The sequence below is a fragment of the Python bivittatus genome, unplaced genomic scaffold, assembly GCF_059951505.1.
Source record: "Python bivittatus isolate LINGU-HERP-01145 unplaced genomic scaffold, Pbiv_v1 ctg000350_np1212, whole genome shotgun sequence".
NCBI lineage: Eukaryota > Metazoa > Chordata > Lepidosauria > Squamata > Pythonidae > Python > Python bivittatus.
In genome coordinates, this window is record NW_028277074.1 from 5,813,181 (window position 1) to 5,836,170 (window position 22,990).

At 38.3% G+C, this 22,990-nt stretch overlaps 1 protein-coding gene across 4 annotated transcripts in view; it reads left to right on the forward strand.

The window, feature by feature from the left end:
• Positions 1-22,990, forward strand: part of ILDR2 (immunoglobulin like domain containing receptor 2) — a 51,789-nt gene that overhangs the window by 15,040 nt on the left and 13,759 nt on the right. For 3 of the 4 annotated variants that reach the window (XM_007434472.4, XM_025170691.2, XM_088144540.1), the window contains 2 exons: positions 15,993-16,049; positions 21,526-21,672. In XM_007434472.4, coding sequence (XP_007434534.1) covers positions 15,993-16,049; positions 21,526-21,672 — 204 coding nt within the window. The remainder of the gene's footprint in view (positions 1-15,992; positions 16,050-21,525; positions 21,673-22,990) is intronic. The other variant, XM_007434473.4, reaches the window with a different exon arrangement.

Genomic DNA, 22,990 nt, shown 5'->3' on the forward strand with positions numbered 1-22,990 from the left:
GATAAGTCTGGCACAAATGAGAGAAAGAAATTTTATTTATTTATTTTTGAATGAGTAATATACGTGATCTTTATAGAAAAAATCTATAAGAGAAATATAAATGTAGTATTTGTTACTAGATGCTTTTGATTTAAAAGGCTGCATCTTGAAAATAATTTATAGCAGAAATTAAAAATTGTTATAAAACAAGTTATAAAATAACATTCAGTGGAATTCCAGTATAGTAGGTGATATGATTAAACAGTTGTCCATTTAGCGATCTGTCACAATATACATTTGCTGCTTGGGAGTAAGTGCAGAAACTTCCTTACTATTGTCCTCAAATTGCAGCTTTTTGAGTGCTAAAATTATACAACTTCATTGCAACAAATGCCCCAGCAGGAGAAATGTTCTTTGAATCTGCCATAGTAACTGGAGTACTGATTGTATTTTATAATTTATTACTCTGAAAGTTTCACTCATTTATATTGTACATTTAATACTATTCCAGTTAGTAACTGCTTAAGATAGTGAAACTACATGATTTCTGAAGTGTAAGATTCATAGGAAGGTCAGTGAAATAGATAGTAGACTTAATTTTTTCTCTTACAGTATATAGCATAACATTTAGAAGATAAACAAGTCCTACCTTTGCAGAATGTATGTGGATTGGTGAACTGAGGGACAGATAATCTTTATCTTTCATAGCAAGTAACTGGAGAGACTTCTATTGGAAGATTTTAGAAGGGATGATGTAGTAATTAACTATGATTTCTGTATACATATGTATACATGGAAGAAATGTATTTTAAATCCTGTCAGTTTTAAATATTCAGCAGAAAAATATATATTATACAATGTAATATGAAATGGAAGACAGAATATCCTTCATGAGTAAATTACTTAAGATATGACAGTTTAAATTCGTTATTCTGATTTTATGTTATTTTGCTGAAAGGCTACCAGTAGCATGCTTTTGCAGTAACTAAAACAGATGTTATCTTTAAAATGCATGGGATGCTGACATTTGGGATTCAGTCTATTGGTATTCTGAATCACAGATTAGCAATTGGCAGTTCCTGAGCCAGATCTCCTTGGAGATAGATGCCTGCCTCTTCCCCAATACCCAATGCGGAAGTGCTCTTCTGAGATGACTTTCACAACAAACTGCCTGGGTATCTCACTGTCCTCAATCACATACAGAACTAGCTGCTGGCCAATTTTTAGAACAATTTATTAAACATTTGAAAACCTTTATTTTTCTTTCCTCTAAATACCTGATACCCAAGTTGGAGATATTTAGGACTGTTGACTTGCTGAAATACCCAACATTAGCTTGAAAGCCAAGAAAAAACCCCCCTCTCCCCTGGAACTGTACCCAAATCTCCCAGATCTGCAAAACAGATCACCACAAACAGCTTGTTGAAGAGGTTAGCTGATACTGAAGTGGTTGTCCATAGGGCCACAGTACAGTATTGCTTATACAGCAGTGATCTTTGTGAGAAAGTTGTCAGAAGGAAACCTTTTTACTGACTTCATCACAAAACTATTATCTAAAGTGTGGAGGAGAAAACTTTGATAAGCCTGAAACGTTTTGGAACAATATATTGTGGAGTGATTGAACAGAAACTGAATTGTTTCACCATAACCGCAAAAGATGTATTTGGAGAAAAAAGGACAAAGCATTTAAAGAAGAGAACATCCTGTTAAGCATGGGGGTGGCTCTATTAGTGGCATCGAGTGGCCCAGGAAATACCGTGTGGGTGGACAGAAGAATGAATTCCATTAAACATCAGTACATCCTAGAAGCTAATGTCCCACAATCAGTGAAGAAATTGAAACTGGAAGGTTTGGCATGACCTTCACAGTTCCTAGATTTGTATATTATTGAAATCTGTGGGGAAATCTCAAACATGAAATGCATGCAAAGAGACCTAAGATTATTTCTGAGGTAGAAGAGTTCTCAAAGGCAGGGTGTGGGGGAGGGGGATTCAAGAACAACAGTTAGACTGTTAGCTGCCCATAGAAAACATTTGGAAGATGTTACTTCAACCAGCAGAGGATTTACAAAGTAATGACTGAAAAGGTATCTAAACACGCACCTGCCACACTCACAGTTTCCTTACTTTGAATCTGTAAATAACTGCACATAAAGACGATGTATTCGAACCTGCAGAAAGATTGACTGATTCTTATTTGTATCCTACCACAATCAGACAATTCTCAGTGGTTAAAAGTATGTAGAAGTTGTAGCAGCTTCTGTTTACTTAGGGATTCATTGAAATCTACAATTTGAACAAGGGAAAGCTGCAGAAAAGCCAGATTTTGAGTAGCTTCCTAAAGGGTAGAATGTTTGGAGCATGTTATACTTAGGAGGCAAAGAGAAGGCAATTGTCAGGTTCTTGCCCACTTTACCTTATGTGGATTGGGGACCCTAAGCAAGCCCTCCCTGTAAGAAAGCATGGAGTAGGCCAATTCCTATTGGAAGAGATGGTCCTTTTGGTACCTAGAAGCCATGGCATGTAGAACTTTAAGGGGGATAACAAGCACTTTGAAATGGACCCAAGACCAAGTTGTCAGCTAGTACAGCGACTGAGATATTGAGGTTATATGGCTAAATCTGCTACCACTGCTTAAATGAACCATTGCACTTGGACTAATTGAAGCATCCAAATAATCTTAAAAGGCAGCCCACGTACAACATGTTGCAGTAGTCTAAATGTGAAGTGACAGAACATGAGTCATTTATCGTGGCTTCCCAATTGAATTAGGCCAGTAGTGTGATCTCCTCAACAGGCACAGTAGGCACAAATAAAAAAGGATCAGCAACCACCACCCATGAAAACAGCTCATGGCCCTACAGGGCTTTCCCATGATCCTATGCTCTTCCTGGCTCTCAATACTTTTAGGCCCCTTCCTTCTTTCATTGATCAGGCTAGGGAATCAAAGCAGCCCCCAACCTCACAGGCTAACCTTTCAGATGGATCTGCTCAGTACTTCAGCAGCTTTCCAGGGCTTGGCAATCCACTCTGCCAAGGCTTCCCTCTTACTGCTGAAGTTATGCTGTACAGCTCTGCAATGCTTAACTGCATTTCACTGGAAAAAAAATAACAGCCCCTTGGGAGACAGATCATATACATCTCCAGAGTTCTGTTAGTTTGGTCCAATGCAGATCAAAAAGTTCTGAAAGGATGAATATCTGCTTGATACAATGGAGCATTTGTATTGCATATTTGAGTCCTAGCACTCATAGACAGTTTATAATGTCATTTTCCACTGACGTCTATGAGTTCCACTGACCTGAAACTGAATGCTTGTTTTTGAAGGAGGTTCTTATTTGTCCTCTGCAGCTCATTCTAATCTGTAAATAGTATAGCATCTTTGACCATCTTCCTTTTCCATAACTTGCATGACACTGCTGGCAGCCTCTTCTGTCTGTGTTCAGTCTTATCCCCTGTCCCTTTAACAGTACTTTGGAATACTACTTACTGCCCAAAGATCTCCCCATCATTCCTTATTACTTGCCAACCTCAGCCACACGCTGTTAACAAAGGTTACTGGTTCAATTCAAAGGCCTCAGCTACTAAAGTTTCTATGGTAACAGCCTGCTTGGCTATTTCTGTTGTCTGTAAAAACTTTGATCTCTGGCAATTGTTGCTGCTGTTTCTCCCTGGATTGACAACTACCCCCCCCCCAAAGAGAACTGAGGAGAAAGCAGCTTTAATTCTATCAGAGGAAGCAAGGAGGAATTAATTCAATGGCCACACTCTCCTAATAAATCTCCCAGCAGATTCCTGGATGCTTCTTTGATTTACAAGAAACACATTTCCTACCCTGTGCATTTGCACAGGTACAGAATGCATAGGTCAAAGGAGTGTTATAGCTTGGCTGCACACTTGCACTGCTGGGAATCTCCCTTAAAGCCTCCCAGAATTCCTGCTACAGTTACAAGACTAGATAACTACGACCAATACGTCTGCCCACAATAATATAATTATGATATATTTTTATCCTATCCTTAAATTCACTTCCTGTCAATTTAGTTGCATGTTTGTTATTTTTTTGTCATACTGACCACCATACTTTTTGCTTTCCCCTGTTTCATAATCTCATGCATATCTTTGTTCATCAAAGGTAAAATTCCAAGAGTTCCAGTCCTCATTAGTTTCCTGAGATTTCCATAGATTGACTGGTAGTTTGTAATTGCATTTATTTATAAACACATTGAGTATGACCACACCAACAGTTGCTAGTTGCTTATCCCATTTCTACGAGTCTTTGCATCCAAACACTCTCTTAAAAGTGCTTCCAAAATCAGAGGTGTTTGTCCAGCCTGATTTTACAGTATCTCAAAGTTTTTCCAGACAATTTGATGGCCTTGTTCCCCAAAAAGGTAGGTGGAAGAATATGATGCAAATAAGACAGTGTCTTCTACTAATCTTATGCTAGTGTACAGTACTTTAAACATCTAGAATAAAAATGATGTAGATTTATATTGCCAGATAACCAGGATATTAGCAACTCCAAACTTAAATTATATGTCTCAGGTAAACCCCATACTTTATGAGAAACTCAGAAATTGTAGAATCCAGAACTGTATATTTGAAAGGATTTGCAAGAACATGGAATCCAAGCATCCAAAGTTACAGCACTAGTTTTCCTATTTGATGCTATATCCAATTTATTTCTTGTTATACTAAATGTATTACCATGCTGTTTATTTTTTCAACCCTAATATTTTCTTTTTGGGGAGGATTGAAGGTATTGTTTTGTCTTTTTCCATATTTAGGGTTGGTCTAGCTTTCCCTTGCTTTTATTCCATAACTAACCTCTGTGTATATGTTCCTTCCTCAATTTTATACACTCCTATATTCTAAACAAAATCAGTACAAATTACTTTTGTAGACTTTGCTCTATGCTTGTTACAACTTGATTATATGCACAGCTTAAATTTCCGCTTAGGCATGAAAAGCAGCAGGTGCTTTTAGTGAAATGACTGAAAAGCAGCTGCTATATGTACTTGTACAAGAGGTATAATCAGTATGATGAAAAAAATGAAAGCATGAGCTAGATTATTATTATTATTATTGAAAGAAGGATAAACTTGCCATTTGAATATTCAAACCATCTGAGATAGTCCTAAGAAAGTGGGCCATGCAGACAGCATAGCAGGGAAATAGTTGCTGTGAGTCATAGACACATGACAATAGGAGAGGTTGTAGCCTGCACTAATAAAGAGATGTTTATAGAAAAAACACTGAAAATCATGCTGCTGTTTTTAGTCCATTTATCAAATTTCTGCAGTTTGCTATCCAGTGAGAAAAAGCAATAACAAACAGGAAGGATGAATGATGTGTTATCTTGGGTAGCTTAATATGCTATTTTTACTCGCCAGATTGTTCCCTATGCTGTGTTCAGCTTTTGATTTTGAATTGACTTTCGCACCTCTGCCAGACTCAGATATATTGCCATTGTAAAATTATGAAGATATGTGAAATGGCTGAATAGATATTCTGCTGTGCAGGGATGAAAGCTTGCTTCACCCAGAAAAAATGCTCCTTACTAGAAATAGTCCTGAGAAAAGTAGGTAGTGACACTTATTGGCATGAGATATTTACTGTCAGCAGTACTGTTCAAATACCACATTATTCATACCTGTATGCCTGACTTCAGTCTCTAGAAGATGAGTGATGGCTGTTATTTTTTTTTAATTACTCATTTTGGCAGCTAAGAGTGGCAAATTATATAATAATAGGGGCAAAGATATAATAATGTCTTTGGAGGAAGCAAGATTTTTCTCCTCTTTCTCTGGTTTGTGTGTGTGCTTTGTTTTGAACCAACAGAAAATTAAAATACTCTTGTTCAACAGTTTGCCACTGAATTTTGTCAATACTGTATTAGATAGCTCCTGAGGTTGCAGAAAGGGGTTTAGAATCAGCATGCAAAGTGCAAGTTGTCTCACCCTGACTCTAGAGCAGATAATTGTATCCATTAGCTGTGATAGTTATTTGCTCTTTACCCTAGCGTTAAAACACTGTTAGTAGCAATTTGTTCTAAGATGCCGCAAACTAGCACTCGGTCGACCAACCATGAAGACCTTGGAAAAGATATTCAGATGCCATGATGTATCTATACCTACAAAGACAAGAATAGTGCAAGCCATAGTATTCCCTGTGGCACTTTATGGAAGTGAAAGTTAGCCTTTGAAAAAAGCAGTATCGGAAGAATATTGACACTTTTGAACTTTGGTATTGGAGAAGACTCTTGAGAATACTGTGGACAGCCAAGAAAAACAAATGGATCATCAAACAAATCAACCCAGAGTTATCACTTGAAGCACAAATGACCGGGCTGAAATTATCCTACTTTGGACACATTATGCAAAGACCTAGCTCTCTAGCAAAGGCTCTAATGCTGGGAAAGATGGAAGGAAAATAAAGAAGAGGATGACCAGTAGCAAGGTGGATGGACTTAGTTATAGTGGCAATGAGTGGACTGTTGGAAGACCTGAAAGATTAGGGACAGATCGTCATTGAGAAAATCTACGTGGTTGTTGAGAGTCAACACCAATTTAATGGCACATAATCACTAATAAAAAGGATGTCTGGATATAAGAAGGAGGGAAAAATCCTTATGTGCTTTCATAATATGTTTACTTTATATCCCCCTTTCTCCTACCATTGAACTCATGGCAAAACCCATGGTTTTTCAGGTCATCTCTCATCAAGGTGCTAACTAAATGCAGGTTTGGTTTGCTTCAGAATCATATGACCTCAGATTTTCATTTTAATAGGAGAAAGTGCCCTTACCTGTGATCTTTGAGACTGTTTACAAATTGTTGATAACAGTGAGTAGATAATGTGGCAAATACAAATGAACAAAATTTGCTTTGCTGTAAAATGTCAAATTATAGCAGCTGACAAATGTAAGGAACAATAATCTGTTAATTAGGTCTATCATTACGTATCTCTGTATCTCAAAAGAAGGTCATTGGCTCCTTTGCCCAGTAACTTACATCCTAAAATTTGACACAGCACAGATCATGGTAGATGGGACAGTAATAGAAGCAGGGATAAAAAATTGCCTCTTGCCCCTATGGGTGGTATGTGTCTTCCTCAATTTCAGGTCCTCTACCAGAGGCCTAGGAATTTTAGGGTTCTGTGCAGTATCTTAGTTGTTTCTAACACTGCAGTCTTCTGGACAGAGAGCTCTGATGTTTTCCTGGGATCTGTTGGAGTCACTTTCCCAGCTTAGGAGTCACAACCCCAAGGCTCCTTCCACTGCTGGGACCACTTTGGCCTTTACTTTCCACATCCTCTCTGGTTCCTTCTTCAGGCCCTGGTACTTCTCCAGCTTCTCATACTCCTTCCTGATGTTGCTGTCACTTGGCACTGCTACAGCTACCTGGTCTTTGTCTTCTGGTCTTTGTCTACTATCATGATGTGTGGTTAATTGGCCAGTATCTGCCTGTCCATCTGGATCTGGAAGTCCCACAGGATCTTAGCCCTATTATCCTCCATGACCTTCTGTGGAATCTCCCATCTGGACTTGTGAGGGTCTAGTCCATACATTGTGCAGATGTTCCTGTACATGATAGTGGCTGGATAGTGTAGTAGTAAGAGCACCGCCCTTTGATATGAGAAACTGGGGTTTGAATCCCGGTTGGTACCTACCTTACCAGTAGGGGTCCTTGGGCAAAGAATCCCTATGCTTCACCTGCCTACCTCGGATGTGAGAGTGACATGAACTAAGACAGTCATGCTGGCTCTTCATCTGGATTAACAAGGTCCACGCCACATGTTGGGGAACCAGGACAATCTGACGATATGTGGGCTACTGGAACAAGCCATACATGGATGAGACAAGAAAACCTGGATACACACACACACACACACTTACTGTATTCCATTTGATCTGAAAATATGTATTCAGTTAGATTTGCTCAGCTTAATTTCAGTGGGGAATGAGGGCAAAGAAATTTTGCAAAGGTTTAATGCAAAAAGAGGAGTTTCAAGGAATAAATGAGGCACCACCCTGAAAGATCACTCAACAAGAAAGAGATAGAACATCTTTGAATAGTTGAGGGTATTAGAATAGATGATTCAAAGTTCAGAGGGAATTATATACAGTTAGTCCTCGCTTAATGACTGCCCTGTTTAGCAACCATTTGAAGTTACAATGGTGCTGAAAAAGTAACTTTATGACTGGTCCTCACACTTACAACTGTTGCAGCATCCCCATGGTCATGTGTTCACCATTTGTGCACTTCATACAGCTACTGACAATGGAGAAACTGGCAGTAAATTTGCAAGTCGTGACCATGTGATGTCTTGTTTAAGGACCACGGCAGAAGTGAGGTTGTAAATCCATCACAGTCACATGATATCTCACTTAACAACCACATCGCTTAGTGATGGAGTTGCTGGTCCCAATTGTGGTAGTTAAGCGAGGACTACCTGTATTGGGATAATATGAGTGAAGAAATAGTTGAGGGCAAAATCATGGAAGACTTTCAGATTATGGGTGAACCATTTGTGCTGTATTCAGGAAGGAAGCATAGGAATGTAAACAACTGTGTATTATCAGGAAACTTTTAGTAGAGTAGTTTTATATACTGATAAGAGACGTATAAAGTGTGACAGCATAGAGCCTTTCCCCGTTACTGAAAGTGCCATTCTATCCTTGATTTGATAGAAAATAAAACCAATGTATTTGCTGTCCCCATTACTGAACCCTGATCAAATTGATTGATTGTTTATGTGCCATCAAGTTGGTATCAACTCACATAGATAGATTTTCTCCAGGACAATCTGTTCCATCCTAGTCCTTCCAGTGATGCAACCATCACTGCTGTAATTGAATCCATTCACCTTGATACTGGTCATCCTTTTTTTCCTCTTTCCTTCCACCTTTCCCAGCATCATAGAGTTCTTAAGAGAGCTGGGTTTTTCCATAATGTATCCAAAATATAATTTGGCATTTGTTCCTCAAGCAATAACTCTGGATTGATTCCATGATCCTTTTGTTTATTTTGTTGGTTATCTTGGTATTCCTAGGAGTCTTCTGCAGCACCAAAGTTCTATCCTGCAGTATTTCTATCCTGCTTCTTCAGAGTCCAAATTCCTTTTTCATAAAGTGTCACAGGAAAGCCATTGCTTGCACAATGATTCTGATCTTTGTAGGTATAGACATATATAGACACATCATGATATCTCTCAAGCATTCATTGCTATTCTACCAAGTGCTAGTCTGTGGCATATTTCTTGATTGCTGGTTTCTTTACTGTTGATAGTCAATCCTAAAAGGCAGAAGCTATTCACCACTTCAATATTCTCATTGTCAATTTTAAGTCTGGTTGCTGAACCTGTTGCCGTTAGTTTTTTTTTTTAATTCTTCTTTATATTTAATCTTAGTTCCATTTTTCATCACTAGAACATCCAGATGGTTTGTATTTTCAGCTATCAGTGTAGTGTCATCAGCATAACATGGATTATTGATGTTTCTTCCTCCAAATTTAAAACCACTTCCATCTTCTTCCAGTCTGGGTTCCCTCAGCGTATATTTCATATATAAGTTGAATAAATAACGGAAGAATATACAGCTTTCTCTCACTCCTTAGCCAACCTGGAGCCAGTCTGATTTGCCATGTTCCATTGGACTGTGGCTTCCTGACCTGTGTATAGGTTTTGCATGGGGACAATGAGATGTTTTGAGATTCCCATTTTCCTAAAGTCATACCACAGCTTGACATTGATGACACAATTGAAGGCTTTTCTATAATCAGTAAAAAATATATTGATTCATTTTTTGGTATTCTTTGGCTTTTTCAATTATCCAGTGTGGATCAGTGTTGGATGTTGGACCATCTTAAGTATTATTTTGCTAGCATGTGAAATTAAGGGTATTGTAGGATAGTTTGCACAAACTGTTAGTTTCCTTTCTTTGGTACTAGTGTATAGACTGACCTCTTCCAATCTGTTGGCTATCTGTGTTATTCTCCAGATTTGCTGGCATTGTTTGGTTAGAACCTTTACAGATTCTTATTCTGAAGCTTGCCATATTCTTTGTTCTTCTTTGAATCAGTTCTATCTGCCCATTGGTATTCTTTAGCATATCAAGTGGAAACTGGAACCTCCTTCTGAGTTTTAAGATATTCTGGAAGACTTCCCTTGTTTTCCTTGCCTCTTTCCATCTTCAGTGTCTTTACAGATGTTGTTGTTAATGCTGCTTATCTCTTCTAACAGCTCTCTGTTAAGTTCCTTCCTGAGAATTTTGTGTTTCTTGGCTTTGGATTCTCTTTTCTTCTTGGCAATTTCCACTGTTTGTTCTGACATCCAGGTTGCTCTTTTCTTTTTCTTGAGTTTTGGTAATCTCTTTTCACTTGCATCCTTAACAACAGTTTTAAATCCATTCCACAGTTATTCTGGTTTCCTATAAATTAGGTTCAGGACTTCAAAGTGATTTCTGATGTTCTGTTTAAAAATGGTGGGTATATGCTTAAGATCATATCATGGAAACTGGTTGGCTTTCTTCTGCTGCTTTAGCTTGACATGAGCAGTTTGTAATCTGTTCCATAGTCAGCCCCAAGCCATTTCTTTGCTATTATAACTGAGTCTTCCACCTGCTTATATGCGTAACTGTCAATTTGATTTCTGTGTACTCCATTTGGTGATATACATGTATATAGGTGGTGTTTTTGGTTGTTGGGAGTCTGTGTTAATTAAGAAATCATTGAATTAGCAGAAATTAATAAATCATTATCCTATTTTTCTAGCCCATATAGTCCAACTATGTTTTTCTATTTAATATTTCCAATGTCTTTGGCATTTGAGTCTCTAATCACAAATAGTAAGTACATCTTGCTTGCATGTTCCGTCAATTGCAGATTGAACTAGCCGATCAAACTGGTTAATTTCCTCTTCTGTATCAGTATCTGAAACATCAAAGACACAACTTGGATAATCATCATACTGAAGAATTTTCTATGAAGTCTGATTATTATTCAGTCATTGACTGCATTGTACTCAAGCAGTATCCTTGCTATATCCTTTCTGATTATGAAAACAAAACAGTTCCATTTTTGTTTTATCTGTCCTGAGTAGTAACAGTATAATCTTCTGACCAAAAGTGCCCACTTCCAGTCCATGTCAATTCCCTTATGCCCAAGATGTCAGTGTATAGTCTGTTCAGTATATCTTTCATTGTGTTAAGTTTTCCCATGTTCATGCTTCTTATGTTCCAAGTTCCGATTGTAATGTTGTATTTCAAGCTTTGGTTTTTCTTTTCCTGCATGGCAACATCAGCAACTACACATTCTAAAGGCTTTAATCCTGCTAAAACTAATGATAACTTAAGTCTGTCTGATTCATGGGCTTAGAATGAGATGAAGGCAATATCATGGGAACAAAGAAGAAAATAAGTGTCGCCAGTATATGATTATGCTACAGTTAGGTACATGTGGGGATATGGCCATTGAGGAAAAGTGACAAAGATTAGATCATGAATCAGATTTTTTGTTGATGGGAGATTGAGGAAAGGATTTTAGCAATATTTTCATTGGTGAAGCTACATCACTTGGTGACAGGAACCTTGACTACCATGTATTGGTACCTCCACCAGCTTGCAGGTGCCTTCCCTGTTCTCTCTAATTTTTATTGTATAGAAGCATTGGTTTTCTTTAGGTAATTGGAAGTGGTATACAAAGAGAGGTTGCACATATGTATAGTTGCATTATACTTTTCAGCATTATTCCTCCTAATAATTCTAGAGCCTTTGTTTATGATGCCATAATTCCCAATTTGTATGAACTGTAGTCAGTTACATCCAGAGAGCCTCAACTTAAGTCCATTTTTAAGAACATCAGAGTTTGTTGATCCTTTCCTTGATTTTGCATTCCCTCCTCTCCAAGAAATAATCCTATGGAAATATCACTTAGTCACAGCTGTTTTATTGTTTATCACTTTTAACTATACAAAATGCTTCCACTTTCTCATATGGCATCTTCCAACAGCTTTCAGCCCTTTCCTACCCCAACCAATGTGTGTTCTTTTGTCCTTTCTATATATTTTTGGTTCACTTGTTGCTCATCCCTGTGGGAGGAAAGTTGGCCTTCAATTAGCAAGCATTCATGACAAGCCTGTGGGTTATCTCCCCCTCCTGTTGCTGTGGAAACCACCGGTATTAACAAGAATGGCTGGGTCAGCTGTAGAGTTTTTCAGCAGCCTACTTAACAGCCGTTATTAAAAATGAGGAACGGGGGAGGAGAGAATTACACACTGATAGGGAGAAGGGTTATCACTGAATTAATTCAGTGTGTAGAGAAATATAAAATACAATGATTGTGGCAGAATTATTTAGGTTTTTTTTTTTAACAGGTTGGGTATGGGAGTGTGCTGACATATTCAAATCAACTAGCAGTTTCAGATTTATGTGTGGCTTCTCTACCCAGCCTTTTGCTGAAATGGTTAATAAGAAGAGAGCTTTAGTGAATTCCATTACAGATTGTATTTCTCAGAATAGTGGTGAGCTGGAGGGGAGGGTGAGAAGAAATCTGTGAAACTAGAAAAGAAAATAGTCTTTGGGAAGGTGTGTACTTTGTCTGAAGAACATTGTATTTTTGGAAACCAGCGATTAATCTTTCTGTGGGAGTGGAGCGTCCAGCATCATTCCTGGCAATCCTGACTAATATGGTTATTTGCTAGGACTTGCTAAAAACATGAACAGTTAATGTTTCTCCAGAATTATTTTGTTTTATATTGATCACAGCTCGGGAGTGCCCAGGTTGATAATTCTCCAAATCTTGAGATATTTTGCATCAGTTTCTTAATGCATTGTCCATTTTCTGTTGGTCTTTGCTGCTAATGCAACTGCAAACCAGATGTTTAAGCATAACTAAGATTAGTCCTTAGTAGCCATTCTTAGTACATTTACAGTTTTTAAATTTCTTGAGATACATACGAAAATTGATCGTGGCAGCAATCAGAGCCAAACTAAATGAAATTGTATTTCCTCCCTCCCATAAAACTGCTACTGTTTTAGCAGTAGCAAATGAAGTATCATAATCTAAATTTAAGACCTTCCTCTGCCCCTGCCACTCATGCCATGCTTCCTATCTAAATATACACATCTCTGAAACTGTTGTTTTATCTAATGGGGAAAATAGAGCTATTAGGAAAGCAAATAACAGTTTTGTGAGGTGCAGTTAAATGAAGAAAAATATGGCACAATGAGGAAGAAATTAACAGTCTTCCATAGTGAGACAAACTTCCCCTATAGTCTACAACAACTCTTAAGAAAAGAAAAATGTTGGGGAATTGGAACACAGATTCCCTTCATTCCCTTCAATCCCAAAAAGAGGAATGACATAGGTCTTAACAGCCAAATATTTTTGGCTCAAAAAGCCATGGATATTGGTAACACAATAACTAATGCAGTAGCTGTTGTATATAAAACAGAATTTTGACTGAGGTTGCCTCTCATGCAAGAGTGAGCTACAGCTGCTTTCCTTTCATATCTCAAATATATGTTTTCCTCTTAAAATATGCATAAGGACAGAAGGAGTAATAGAAAGAAGGAATTAGACTTGGCAAAGCAATGGAGGATTTAAGTACTGGCTTATGTCTTTATTGTTTCTTGGGCAACTACAACTTTTTTTCTGTTTTCTCTAAGGTGGTAACATGCTATCGACAGATATTTATAGTATCCCCCTGAAAAAATGTTTAAAATTTGAATTTAGAAAATAATTGAAATATTTTGTGGCTTTTTACATACTCAGTTTTAGCAGCCTTAAGATTTTTGAGCACCTGAGACTTGGAAGGTTGCTGATCTGCTCACCAGTTCACTTGGAAAAAAGACTGTTGGCATACAACCATATATATTTGTGAAATAAATGTAATGATCCCATAATAAATACATGTAAATAAGCTCTGTTTGCATGGTGATGGAAACATTTTTCACTTTTAAAAGAAAAATGAAAACCCTGTGTGAAGGATCATGTTTATAATTCTGTTAACAACTCCAAAGAGCTACTCATGATTAATGATTATAGTACAGAACATTATAAAAAAGCAGCATTAATGAAATACAACAGATCACAAAAACATAGTTAGAAATGTATGGATGGATATAGTGTGTATTTTTGCTTTGGCAGTTGACAATCATGATTAAATGATGTAGACATCATTTCAAGAATCAAAGTTAATCCAGTTGATAATCATTGGTTCTTCACTGAGGTTTCTGCAATTCACAAATAATAAGGGTTTTGTGTCTGCTTAGAGCCCACATTTGGAAACTTCCAGAGCTTAGAGATTTTTGACAGACACTTTGCCTTCCCTGCATACCATGCACGCTAATCTCAGTTTTTCTTTGAGCACCACAGCAATAGCATTTTGGTTTTCTAAAGCATTTCTAGTCAGACTGTTTGATTTTTTAAATTTACTGTATGCTATCAATTTTTAGGTATTATTTTCTGGCCTTTGCCAGTGGAATTGAAAGTTCCATTCTACAAGTATGATGCTGCAGAAGCAAACTTACGCCTCAGAGATGGACATATGGCCTTCATAAAACAGGCCTCCCATACTTGTTCACTGTGTCTTAAGAGTAACCAGGAACAGGCTCTGAAGATTGTAGACTCTGAGGCATACTTACCTCTATCCCTTCTGGTTTAGTTTGTAATACTCAGTACTGACCATGCCTTAAATGGCTGTTGAAAGTTCTCAGATCTGTCTGTTTGGAAGATCTCAAATCTGTTTCGAATCAGTTTCCAAAATTTATATGAAAGGATTGAATGCAACATTTAAGAAAAATCAATTATATACATATACATATACCTTGAATGCAGCATTCAATATATACATGTAGAATATGAGTGGTACAATAATAAATTCTGGTCATGTAACAACTTTGATGTTCACCATACATGAAACTGCAAAGTTTGTTTTTAATGAAGCTTATCCTATGCTTTGTGTAACAGTGGTAATTCTATTTTATTCTGCACAGAATAATTTATGCTTCTTATAACGAAACATGGAAGATGAAATATGTAGTTCCAAAGAACAAAATGTTCTTTGTTCAGAAATTCAACTCATGCAAATATTAACTGAGTGATGAGTGGCCTAGATGTAATAAGCAAAATGAGTGGCTTAGAATCCAGACTGTAATAATAGAAGCAGGAAGCACAGCCCTTTAAAATGTATGTAATATTGCCTGGATATGTTACACGCATACAAGTAATATGTATAATTCATGTACCCATTATTTAGTTAAACAGAACAAACAATTTTTATGTAGCTTGTGCCTTCAGAGGATAAAGAGTAATCATAACTTTTTACTCTGAGCCTTCATGAATTAACCTCAACTGACATGGAAATAGCCTTAGGCTGCGCTATTTACAAAGGAAATACTTGATGTGGTAAAAGAGCAGTGCCTCTATACCCCATCTGCATTCTTGTGCTGATGATAACTTGAATCAACCCAAATGTGGTGCCTCCTGCTTAGTTAAGATGAAGCGTCTGATATTAAAATCTACTTAAGGTGTGTTTAAAATTTTGACTTAATGAAAGTCAAAACATAAAACAAATTAAGCCACGCTGGACCATACGAAAAATGCTAAATTTCACAGAAAGAAAATATGCATGCTATATTTAGTTCAGCCAAATATGGACAGCACTGTGGGTAAGCTTTGAAAAACATTTAAGTCCCTTAGGCAACATATTAATAGGTAATGGTCAAGAGAACACAAAAGAGGATTTGTCAAAGTCTGATGGTATCAGCTAACATATTGTAGCAATTATATATGGAATACATCTTATGATGAATATGTTAAAATATGTAAAACATTTCATCACACTTACTTATGTCAGGAGAAACAATTAAAGCAGAGGTGATGAATATTCTAAAAAAGTGTATAAAGGCTTTATACCATGCAGATCAATGAGCTTAATGTTAAGGCAAAGAATGGGGAGTGATTTTCCTGCACTAACTTCCTTCTTTCCATTCCTCCTGGTCTTTTCTAGGCAGGACAGGGATGCTTGCTGGTCTCTTACCCAATTTTGCTGTGGAGATTATGTCAGGTACTCTGCCATCTAACACTTTTCTGTTCTTCTGTTTTCCACTGCACCTTGTTTGTTAATTTATTCCTTGCTTTTACATGTAGCCTCAGTTCATGGCCTCTTCAATAACTTCTTGCAACTGATGGGGGATGGGGGATGGGGGGAGTGGCAAGGTTTTTCAGCAGGTGAAAATGAGATGTAAAAAATAATGCTTTATTTATTTATTCATTAGATTTATATCTTGCCTCTCCGCCAATAGCTCAGGGGCTAGGATTGTGTAGGTGGATACGGGCACTTAGTTGGAAGTATTTTTATTGTTCTAAAATATTATTTGAAGTATATAAACTTTATTCCTGAAATTATTAGTATAATTAATATAATTCAGGCAATTATCAAAATCAGGGTTAAATGAATTTGAAGTGCTAGGGAAGAATGCATGTTGGCCCCAAGCCTCATTTCATAGGTTACCATTTTGATTTCCCACCATCTTCAGTAAGGAAGTTAACATTATACAGAGACGAAATTTTTTGTATTCTTAAAACAATATAACAATAACAACCCAAAACATGAAAAAAACCAGAAATGACTTTCATGTGTGCATGATGTGGCTCTACTTTCTTTGCATCATCATCTTCCCTGCTTTGGCCATTCCACTCCAAGAAAAGCTAACAGATCCTGACAACATAAAGACTGCCTGTCTTTTATCTCACTCCATAATCAGAGCAGACATCACCTATATGTTTTCCTTGAGATGTATTGGTTTTCATTCCCAACCAGAATGATGGCTGCCTGGGATCATGGAATTTGAATACCAACATTTGTGGACAGCAACAGATTAGGGAATTTTGGTTTCATTACTAGCCTATTATAACTAGTCTATTATAATTAGTCACATTGTTTTTTGATGCTGATGCCAGTTGTTAACAATTGGGTGTGTATGTATATTAATAGAGTGGAACCTCGGGTTACAAATTTAATTCGTTCCGTGACTCTGGTCGCACCCCGAATTGGTCGCAACCCGAAGGAAATTTCCCCATAAGGTTCAATGTAATTACCGTTAATCCGTTCTGGCGTGGAGGACAGGGAGGCGGCTATCGCTTGGAGGGAGAGTCCCCCTCCCTATGACCACGTGTCAGGGGTGGAAAATGGCCACGGACCATGTGTCAGGGGCGGAAAATGGCCGCGGACCACGTGTCAGGGGTGGAAAAATGGCCGCGGACCACGTGTCAGGGGCAGAAAAATGGCTGAGGACCATGTGTCAGGCGCGGAAAATGGCCGTGGACCACGTGTCAGGGGCGGAAAAATGGCCGCGGACCGTGTCACGGGAGGGAAAATGGCCACGTATCCTGTTCGTACCCCGAGGCAGAGTTCGCAAACCGAGGTAAATTTTTGCGGCCGGAGCTGATTGTAACCCGAAAAGTTCATTAGCAGAGGTGTTCGTAACCCGAGGTACCACTGTATAAACATACATTAATAAAGAATCATCAAACTGTTTCTTGGCCTTTTGGATAAAATCAAGTGTAATTAAAAATCTAACAGTCTTCTTTCAACAGTATGGGTTTCTTCATAAATACAATGTAGTCATCATTTTATCTTGTTGTCCAAATTGAGGATAGCTCAATTATAGAAAGGGCCATTAAGACATATTTCATTTGTTGAGCTTTTGCAGCATGAGGTGCCAAACAATAAGGGATCAGCTGGCCAGGGAATGGTTACTGATGTAAAATGAGATTGAGATTTTATTATTTTATTGTGAGTTTTTATGATATGGTAACTTTATGGTGTTTGAATTCTTGTATGTTATAGTTGCATAGTTTTTATTATGTTGTGTGCCACCTTGAGACTTGGAACTGGCATACAATAATAATAAATTATGATGGCTGAAGTATAACCATGTTCTTTTTTCCCTGAGTTTCATATTGATTATTCTGAAAGAATTCAGATAAACGAGCTGTCTTCCTATAACACCTTTGCATAATTTTCTTTTTCGAAAGTTGTTGAAATTCATTAGTATTATTCCTGTTAATACAACTTGAGTTTTCTATGTTCTAGTTAGTATTCATGTTAATTTTTAATTTAATCTATATACAGCAGAATTTTTGCCAGATTCCCAAATTATAAGCTGGAATTGTTTAATATATTATCATAGCCTTCAAAATATCCTAATAATATCATCATGGATTCCAGTGATATTATAATTGAAAAGGTGGTTGCACAGCAGCTTCAGAGGACCTTGGAGGAAGCAGATTATCTAGATCCCTTTCAGTTGGGATTCAGGCCTGGGTATGGGATGGAAACAACATTGGTCATGTTTTTGGATGATCTCTGGCAAGGGCGGGATGGGAGTTGTGCATCCATCCTTGCCCTACTTGGCCTCTCTGCAGCTCTCAGTACCATCCACCATGGTATCCTTCTGGACTGGCTCATGGGATTGGGGGTGGGCAGCACAGTGCTGTGCTGGTTCACCTCCTTCCTCTGGGGCCAGTTCAAGTCAGTAGTAGTTGGGGAGGAGAGATCCTACCCTCGGCCCCTACTATGTGGGGTGCCATAGAGTTCGGTACTCTCCTTTCTCCTAGTTAACATCTACATGAGGCTGCTGGGTGAGCTCATCCATCACCATGGGGTAAAGTATCATCAGTATGATACTGATACCAATTATACATCTCTGCCCCTGGCAAATTAAGTGATGTTGTGAACATCTTATCCCGGTGCCTGGAGGTTGTGAGGGTCTGGATGGAGGACAAAAGGCCCCAGCTGAACCCTGGCATGACTGAGTGGCTTTGAGTTTTGGGGCTTTCAAGGTCTAGGACTATGCCATCTTTGCTGCTGGATGGGATGGCACTGCCCCAGATAGACCCAGTGGGCAATCTAGGGGGTCCTCCTGGACTCACGACTCCTGCTCAAAGAGCAAGTAGCAGTCGTGGCTAGGACAGCCTTTGCACAGCTTCATGTTGTGCGCCAGTTGCACCCCTTCCTGGATCAGGGAGCTCTGCTCACTGTTACTCATGCCCTAGTCACCTCCTGTTTGGACTTCTGTAAGGTGGTCCACATGGGGCTGCCCTGAAGAGTATCCAGAAGCTCCAGCTGGTACAAACTGTGCCCCTAGAATGGCACACGTTACAGCTCTGCTTTGTGAGCTGCATTGATTGCCGGTTTGCTTCTGGGTCCAATTCAGGGTGCTGTTTTTGACCTTTAAAGCCTTCATGGCATGGGGCTGGGTTATCTGAGGGACTGCCTCTCCCCAACTATGTCTCCCTGTCCCATCAGATCTGGCAGTCATGCTGCGGGACTTGTCTGTTAGGGAATTATACTTGATGGTTCCCAGGAGGTGGGCCTTCTCTGCCATGGCATCCACCTTGTAGAATCTTCTCCCACCAGAAGAGAAGTTAGCTCTATCTCTTTTGACATTCTGCACATCCCTCAAGACCTGGCTATGCCATCAGGGCTGGGGATCCCAGGGGTCTAGGGAGATTTTGCAGTGGCTCCCTTTCTGCAGCTAACTTCGTCCTCTCTTGCTTGTGTGCTTTTTTATAGTTTTTATATATTTTATAATGATTGTTTTATACATTTATTGGTTTTCTTTTTAACTGATTGTTGTACACCACTCAGAGTCACGCTTTTGCGAGATAGGTGGCCATACAAATATGATATATGCTGCCTAGAGTAATTTGTATAGTGAGATGGGTGGCATATATATACATTTGAAAATTTAAATAAATAAATAAATAAATAATAAATAAATAAATAAATAAATAAAATATCTGTTATATTTAGGTTTCAGAACAGGAGCTGCTTTCCCCTCCATGGACTGATTGTATAGGTAGTCCTTGAGTTACAACCATTCATTCAGCAACTGTTCAAAATTATGACAGTGCTGAAGGGATGGTACTTATGATGAGTTCTTATAGTTCCTGTCATTGCAGCGTCCCCGTGGTTACATGATCATGATCCAGGCACTTGGCACCTGGCTTGCAATTACAATGTTGCGGCGAGCCACAGTCATGTGATCACAATTTCTGATGTTCCCTGCCAACTTCCCACAAGCAAAGTCAATGGGGAAACCAGCAGGAATTTGGAAGTCACGATCATGTGAGGTCCTTGCTTAATGACCTACGAAGACCTCATTTAATGATGACAACAGGGACTGCCGGAATTGCCGTCGCTAAGCGAAGTGGTCACATGACATCACACTTTACAACTTCATTGCTTAGAGATGGAAATGCCAGTCTCAATTGCTGTCGTAACCTGAGGACTGCCTGTATACAAATTTGTTGCCTGCTTTTAAATCCTCACTCAGTTCTTGTATATTTTGGTAATAAATATGTGCATTTGAAATAATCACATATTTTCCCCTTGTTTATAAGTTCCCTTTCACATGTGCGATTGTGCCAATATATTAGCCTCACCCCTATGTTTCCATGGCATTATGGGGCTTCCATGGGCTTTTGAAGCAGATCCAGTTAATGATCAACTCAGTTTCTCCTCTTGGTCCAAAGGGAATAGATACTAAAACAGTTTTGCAGCATTTCTTCTGGACCTACAGGGAGGGTGGTTTCCCATTTGCAGGAACTCCTGCTTCCTTACAACTCCAGGGATTTTCCTCTCCTGTAGTCAAGTTGCCATGGCACCTTGCCACCATGTGCTATCACCCCAGCTTCTCCAAGGGGCAACTTTCCCTCTACACTCAATACTTGTTGCTGCTTTTAAAACTGGTATTGTGATGAAAAAACAAGAAAGGAGAAGGGGTAATTGCCAGATGCTGTACAGCAGGATAAAAATGCTGCTTGCAGTCAGAGGAAGAGGAAGGAAAGCCAGTGGAGCCCATTCTATTGTTCCACTTCCTTGACACTTTGTCCTAGGGTCTTGCTTGCTTTTTCCAAAGTATCTTGTATGTAAATAGTGGCATTATAACTAATGGGATTAAAATTGCTTGTTCCAAGTTTAACATTTTTTAGGTTATAGAGATGCCTTCTGCCACAAAATCACCATAGTTGAAAATGATTTTTATTGCTTAATATAGGTCAAAATAATACCTTTATTTCAGTTATATTCTAGATGGAACTCCCCACCCCTCCCCACCCCACACCCAGTTTTTATTTTGGCTGTTCATTCAGCTAACTGAAATTCAAGTTTTGACTGGCAGAATAAATAGCCATTTGAAATGGGTAAAAAGAGAATTCTGAGCTTTTCATTTCATTGTCAATACACACATGTCATTATGCTGCCATTCTCCATGATTATAGACAGTGTATTTCTCTTACTGGTCCTCTCAGCAAATACTATTTCTTCTCTCCTAAATAGCTGTAGGGCTGAGATTCATGGGTTCAGTTTAATTTAAACCAGTTTGATCAAATAAGCAGCATGAGCTAAGGATTAGCATTTGTTTTTAGCATATGTGGGTATAATATGTTCATTATTTATATGTCATTGATTAATACATTAATCAGTTATTGGTTGACACCAACTTTTCATTGATGTATCTTCTTTTCGTTTACAGAGTGGATGTTTGTGGGCTTGGTGATCGTGGGGGCTTTCCTTTTCTTTCTCTTAGTTGGGATCTGCTGGTGCCAATGCTGTCCTCATAACTGCTGCTGTTACATTCGTTGCCCTTGCTGTCCAGATACCTGCTGCTGCCCACGGGCATGTGAGTGATTGTTTACATTGTGAATCAAAGTATAAAAAAAAATCTTTCACCCAGACATACTGTCTGTCTGGTTTATTTCTTTGTATAAAGAATATTTCTGTGTTTAGTTTAAAAATCAGGCCAAAGCTAAAACTTAAATAAATTGGCTTTTCAGAGGACTAAATTTCATATAGATGGTGTTACCTATGGGATGGCAACAAAATATTCCCAATCTAGGTGAAACTGTTCAACTAGTTTTATATAACTACTGGATGTTGAATAAAGTTGGACTACTTGGTTTTATGACACTTTAGAACATTGTTTCTCAACCTCAGCAACTTTAAGTTATAAGTCTACACATCTTAAAGTTGCTGAGGTTGAGAAAGACTGCTTTAGGACGTGCTTTAAAAGATGTCTGTTGGTATAACTTCCTCTGGGCTTTTGTATAAACAAGTTACTGTTTTGTTTGTTTTTTTAATTTAATCTGGTGTATAGCTGAATATGAAAGTCTTTTGGCAGTTTACAATTTGTTTGTACTGATAGTGTAGGACGATGTATCTAATTGTGAGGTTTTTGCTAGCACATTCAGATTTTGTCAGTCTTCCTATCTACAATTCTACAGTTTTTCCCAAAAGCTCATATTGAGGGGTTGAGAGATCTTTGGAATTCATATGGGGAATGGCATGGACAGTTTCCAGGTTTATCCAGTTTCAGTCAGCAGATATGTTTGCAGCTAGCACAAAGCCACTATTGGGTGTGATCTTGTAATGTTAACTTTTAAAAGTGTTATTTTTTTAAGCGGCTGTGTAATGTTTGCTCGTTTAAATGTTTTTCATAACATTTCAGCTGCTTCAATCAATAGTAGTAGCTAGATTAGACTTAAATGCATTTGCACCAAAACATACAAATTCAGTTAGTTAAAAGAGGACTGGATGATTGCACAAGAGAAAATAGGTATGCCTCTAAATCCTTAGTGGCTGGATGTATAAAATGGCATCTTGCTGAATCAGGATGACTACATGGTGAGAAAGAACATTCATATGACTTCTTAGTGCATATTTCTGTTTTGTATTAGTCCTACTTTGTTACCATCTCTGTTCAACAAGTTGTCCTTTTATGCTAATTTAAAGCTGTCAATGGTAGTAAAGGTGAGCTGCTGTGAGATTAAGAGAGGAATCACTGAGTTGGAAACAGCAATGAGGCCAATGAGTTCAGCCCCTTGCTCAGCAAGCGAATGGCTCTGTTTACTCAGCTGCTGGCCAAATTTGTTCAAATTCCATTTAGGTCCTGGACTGTATTTTCAGTGCTTTAAATTTCAGTTACTCATTTCTTTAATAAA